This window comes from Mustelus asterias, chromosome 17 (genome assembly GCF_964213995.1).
Source record: "Mustelus asterias chromosome 17, sMusAst1.hap1.1, whole genome shotgun sequence".
Lineage (NCBI taxonomy): Eukaryota > Metazoa > Chordata > Chondrichthyes > Carcharhiniformes > Triakidae > Mustelus > Mustelus asterias.
In genome coordinates, this window is record NC_135817.1 from 57396914 (window position 1) to 57402913 (window position 6000).

General features: G+C 43.0%; 1 protein-coding gene and 1 long non-coding RNA gene across 3 annotated transcripts in view; one reads left to right on the forward strand and one right to left on the reverse strand.

Annotated features, from left to right (window-relative positions):
* Positions 1–763, reverse strand: part of LOC144506516 (bromodomain and WD repeat-containing protein 1-like) — a 97878-nt gene extending 97115 nt beyond the window's left edge. Inside the window, exons 1-3 of one of the 2 annotated variants that reach the window (XR_013499919.1) lie at positions 442–611; positions 279–337; positions 152–181 (exon numbers count right to left, since the gene is read on the reverse strand). Coding sequence is in view for 1 of the 2 variants with exons in the window: in XM_078232737.1 (XP_078088863.1) it covers positions 152–181; positions 279–337; positions 442–490 (138 nt within the window). In the remaining variant the exon portion in view is untranslated. Of the gene's footprint in view, positions 1–151; positions 182–278; positions 338–441 lie in introns of both variants that reach the window. The other variant, XM_078232737.1, reaches the window with a different exon arrangement.
* A 47-nt stretch (positions 764–810) lies between these two features.
* LOC144506218 (uncharacterized) lies at positions 811–1127 on the forward strand. The gene is made up of 2 exons (XR_013499867.1): positions 811–901; positions 999–1127. It is a non-coding gene; the product is annotated as an uncharacterized LOC144506218 (long non-coding RNA).
* The last annotated feature ends 4873 nt before the right edge of the window (positions 1128–6000 follow it).

The window sequence follows — 6000 nt, forward strand, 5'->3', positions numbered from 1 at the left end:
CGGGGGGAGAGGGAAAAAAAAGAACCGTCAAATCAGATAGCATTAGAGTGACATAAGAGGCCGAATAGGAGCAGCAAACGGAGTAAAGGACAGAGAGAGGACAAGCTGAGCGGCCGCTATTGCTGCTGCTGTCCGCCCCGTCGGTACGCACCTCATTCTCCTCCAGCTCCTTCACCAGCATCTGCGAGAGAGAGAGAGAAAGATAATATTATTCTTCGACATATTATTTTACCCTTTTGTGTTTAAAAAAATATAGAGAGGGGGGGGGATTCACTCACCTCCGCGGACTTTTGGCAGGGACCCGCCGAGAGAAAGCGAGCGATAAGGAAGTACAGTTCTGGAGAAAAGAGGGGGACAAAAAAGATTTTAAAAGTCGTCTTTTTTTTTGTTTGTTTTGGTTGGTAAAATTAAAACGGTCGAGGTCTCCAGTGTCGCTCTTACCTGATTCTAATGGAGAGACTTTGGGAGAGGTAGCGGCTGTCTCGGCCATTTTTCCCTTTTTTTTCTTTTAATTACATACTACAGTGATGGGTTTTTAAATACATGATTTTCTGGTTTGCAATTTGGAAAGGTGTGGGGGTTTTTTTGAATAAAAGCTCTTTTTTTTTGGATATGTGTGTGCGTGTGTTATTTAAAAATAATAAAGTGTTGTCCCCGCCGCTGTATGTGTGTATGTGAGAGCCCCAGGCCCGGCCGCCTCCGCTTCTCTCTAATCAAGATTTTCGGTCGCCATTGGAGTGAGTGCTGAGGCCGGCCTCCAACCAGCTGTACACATGCGCGGAGGAAGAAGAAAAAGAGTCCCATTCTGTAGGGGGAGGAGGGGGGTAAATAGTGAAGTGACGGAAGAGACGGCTAACCGCTTCAATTTCTCTTTTTATTAATGGCAGATTCCAGGACAGCAGTAAGTACATATGAAAAGCAAGGAAAGTAGAATGAGTGGTCAATTGGAGATACTTTATTTTTCTTCTTTCCTTCCCCCCCTCCCTCGCCACACACAGGTCGGGTGGTTGAAGGATTGAATATAAAATGGCGTCGCCGGTCTGATATCGATCCGCCCCAAGATGGCGGCACTGGGCTGCTGGTGGTTGGAGAGCTGGCGGGTTTTTGAAAATAAACGGTCATCACTTCACTGCTTTCCGATTTATCACATATTTCTAAGTAGGCTTACATTAATATTGCGATGAAGTTACTGTGAAAATCCCCTAGTTGCTTGTTCGGGTACACTGAGGGAGAATTTAGTATAACCAATGCACTTAACCAGCATGTATTTTGGACTGGGAGGAAACCCAGTAAAAGTTTTAACAACACCAGGTTAAAGTCCAACAGGTTTATTTGATAGCAAATGCCATTAGCTTTCGGCGCGCTGCTCCTTCGTCAGATGGAGTGGATGTCCACTTCGTTAGATATCCACTCCATCTGACGAAGGAGCAGCGCTCCGAAAGCTAATGGCATTTGCTACCAAATAAACCTGTTGGACTTTAACCTGGTGTTGTTAAAACTCTTACTGTGTTTACCCCAGTCCAACGCTGGCATCTCTACATCATGAGGAAACCCACGCAGATATAGGGAGAACTGCAGATTCCACAGAGACAGTGGCCCAAGCCTGGAATTGAACCCGAGACCTGGCACTGTGATGTAGCTGTGCTAATCACTGTGTTGCTCCCACATGATTTTTATTTTTAAAAAGGCTTTGAAGTATTTGAGTGGCTGGTGCTTAAATGTCCTGTTAGATGAGAGGGGGTACAATGTTTAGCACTACTCCCTCACAGCGCCAGGGACCCAGGTTCAATTTTGGCCTTGGGTGACTGTGCAGGTTTCCTCCAGGTGCTCTGGTTTCCTCTTGTACTCCAAAAATGTGTGGGTTAGGTGGAATAGCTATGCTAAATTGCCCCTTAGTTGTTGGGGTTAGCAGAGTAAACGCTTTGGAGATGGGGCCTGGGTGGGATTTTTGTCAGTGCAGGCTGAACAGCCTCCTGCACTATAGGGATTTTATGAGACACTGCCTGTTTATGGTGAGGTTGACTTCCCTGATCTATCAATCCTTCACACACACACGTTTCCAAGCTTCTTCTCCACTTAAGTTTTTCCTTTTAAAAAAATAAATATCACCAAATTGGAAAATAAAAATATTCACCAAAAGGGACAGCAGACTGTCCTGCATGATTCCATTTCCCTCATTTATTTAATTCACTGTCACACTTATTATTTTTCTCCCTGGATCAATAATCTTGCATCTTCCTTGTGTGTGACATCATCAATCCTCTGCCCTTAGGCCTCTCAAAGTACAGACTTCTCAAAGTACTAAACCTCCCACCACCCCTTGCCCATTATAGCCCAGTTCTTATCAGTCGGTGTTTTGGTAGGTCTACTTTCCAATTTTTTTTAACCCTGTAGAGTGCAAGATTGTAATTTCTAAAATTATATAAAAGCGAGTTCCACATTCTCACCAGTAACAGGGAAAGAAGTTTTCTTCTGAACTTTAAATAAATACCACACAAATATTTAATTGTAAGTTTATTAGTATCACAAATGGGTTTATATTAACATTGCAATGAGTTACTGTGAAAATCCCCTAGTCACCGCACTCTGGTATCTGTTCAGGTACACTTAGGGAGAATTTAGCATGACGTACCTAACCAACACATCTTTTGGATTGTGGGAGAAAACTGAGAACATGCAGACTCCACACAAAGTGACCCAAGCCGTGAATCGAACCTGGGTTCCTAGTGCTGTGAGACAGCAGTGCTACCCACTGTGCCACCTCTGACTCCTAGTTTTGGATTAGAATTCACTGAAATAACCTACCATGAAGAATCTATTATTTCAATAATAACTTTAAATAAAACTGCTCTTTAAACAAAAATATTTCAAAGTATTGGTCAAAATAAACGAGAAAAAAGTGAACATTAAGGTCACTATAATTCTTGAGCCGACTTCCTAAAAGAAGAGTTCTATTACAGTTCTCAACCCAAGCAAAATTAAATCTGGAGTGAATAATGACAACTACAATACTGATTCACGTTGATTTATCAATCCACTTGATCGTGCATCAAGTTACCAGAGATTTACAAATATGTAACAGTTAAAGTAGAACTGTTGCTCCTATTAGTCAACCTTCCCTCTAACTTTTAAAAAATTCTCATTACATCCATGGTTCTAGCTTTTCTGAATGGGATGACCAATTAGTGCTCAATTGTGAATAGGTGTCTACCATTATTTAAGTTGAAACTCCTTAACCTCATTTCACATTTGATCTTCATAGTTTTACACCCTGGATAGGAAGAGAGTGCAGATTCTCTAACCTCACAATGCAAGTCACAGCAGTGAGTGTAAGTGTTTAATTCAGTCACTAAAATAGCCGATTATTTACTTTCACTACTGTTAGACTCAGAATAAAAGAGATTTTAACTGTACTTCTTTCAATAAACTTAGAATAATTATGTTAAAACTTATTTTTTTTAAAAACACATTGTAAAACTGGTTAGCATATGATTCTTCATCCAGAAATGTAAAGATTTACCCTCTTTTTAAAATCCCAATGCATACACAAACACAAAACAAACAACAAGACTAATGCAGTCTCTTCAGAGGATGACACCAGTAAGAAGTCTCACAACACCAGGTTAAAGTCCGACAGGTTTATTTGGTAGCAAAAGCCACTAGCTTTCGGAGCGCTGCTCCTTCGTCAGGTAAGTGGGAGTTCGGTTCACAAACAGGGCATATAAAGACAAACTCAAACAAGGATGACACCAAGCAGGCTTATCCAACCGCTTTGCCCAGGTGGGGGGGGGGGGGGGGGGGCATAGTTAATTATTTTTTCACTCATGGGGCCAATGAGCAAATTTCAGAGGGATAAGGTTTGGCACAGCAATAAGCTGAATTTCAAAAAAAAGTTTGGCTTACGGAAAGAAAATTGTTGAGCAAAAGTACAGCAATAAATAGTTAAGTTTAAAAAATAATAAAATCCAACAGGGTGAGAGAGTTTCTGTGTATGTGATGGGTGTGTGTTGGGGAGAGTGAATGAAAAATGAGAGACAGACAGACATACACACACACCCTCACCTGAGGAAGGGGCTCTGAAAGCTTATGCTACCAAATAAGCCTGTTGGACTTTAACCTGGTATTGTCAGACTTTTTACTGTACACACACCCCCACACACTCACTCAGTGCCTTGCACTCACGCAACACACTCACTCTGTCTCACAGTCACTCAGTTTCACATTCACTCCACACACTCATTCAGTGCCTTTCACTAACCACCACATACTCAGTGTTATACACTCCCCTCCACACACTGCCTCAGTCACTCACTGAGTTGCACTCAGCTCCACACACACACAAACATCACCAGGCCAGACATGACCTTGCTCTTCCTTTGAGGAAGAAAATTGAGGTCATCCAAGGTTTGGGCAGCCATCAGTTCTGTTCAACTCATTTCCCCCACCAACCTCAGAACACCCACAGACTTTCATTCACACTCTCTCCCATACATACACACTAGCAGTCAGTTCTTATAGCAAGCACCACACCCCAACCCAACAGGCCAGCACCTGGTTTGTATCCCAGCTTGTTAGTTGCTCCCCGCCCCCCACTGTTGAAAGTAAATTTGTTTACTCTGCCATTGCCTGAGGCCAAGGCGGTCCTCCAGAATTAACTAGGCCACACCCCTAGCTCTCCATACCCTCCAAGCCTACCCATCTGTCCACCCCCATTCCCGATCTCCTACCCATGCCCATTGAATTTGATTTCCACTCAAGCTCCCAGCCATAAAGCAGAAATTAAAAACTTACCTGGTAACTGATGACATTTGCTCATCCTGTCGCAGGTTGGTTTCACCCTGCATTGACTGTCGATAGGCTCATCATTGACTAACAATCAGCAGCCAATGCATGGAAAAAAACAGCCTGTGATTGGCTAAACAGACATAAAGCGTTTCTATACAGCCATCATAAACAAGGCAAAGGTACGTCTGGTAAGTGGGAGGCTTTCAAAGGTATGTTATCCAGGGTTCAGGGTAAGCACATTCCTCTTGGAGTGAAGGGCAAGGCTGGCAGAAGTAGGGAACCCTGGATGACTCGGGATATTGAGCCCCTGGTCAAAAGAAGAAGGAGGCACATGACATGCATAGGCAGCTGGGATCAAGTGAATCACTTGAAGAGTATAGGGGGTCTAGGGGTAGAGTTAAGAGAGAAATCAGGAAGGCAAAAAGGGGACACGAGATTGTTTTGGCAGATAAGGCAAAGGAGAATCCAAAGAGCTACGAATACATAAAGGGCAAAAGAGTAACAAGGGAGACTGTAGAGCCTCTTAAGGATCAACAAGGTCATCTATGTACGGATCCACAAGAGATGGGTGAGATCCTAAATGAATATTTCTCATCAGTATTTACTGTTGAGAAAAGCATGGATGTTAAGGAACTTGGGGAAATAAATAGTGATGTCTTGAAGAGTGTACATATTACAGAGAAAGAGGTGCTGGAAGTCTTAAAGCACATCAAGGTAGATAAATCCCCGGGACCTGATGAAGTGTATCCCAGGACATTGTGAGAGGCTAGGGAAGAAATTGCGGGTCCCCTAGCAGAGATATTTGAATCATCGATAGTCACGGGTGAGATGCCTGAAGATTGGAGGGTGGCAAATGTTGTGCCTTTGTTTAAAAAGGGCTGCAGGGAAAAGCCTCACATCTGTGGTGGGTAAGTTGTTGGAAGGTATTTTGAGAGACAGGATCTACAGGCATTTAGAGACGCAAGGACTGATTAGGGACAGTCAGCATGGCTTTGTGAGTGGAAAATCATGTCTCACAAATTTGATTGAGTTTTTTGAAGGGGTAACCAAGAAGGTAGATGAGGGCAGTGCAGTTGATGTTGTCTACATGGACTTTAGCAAGGCCTTTGACAAGGTACTGCATGGTAGGTTGTTGCATGAGGTTAAATCTCACGGGATCCAGGGTGAGGTATCTAAATGGATACAAAATTGGCTTCTTGACAGAAGTCATGATGT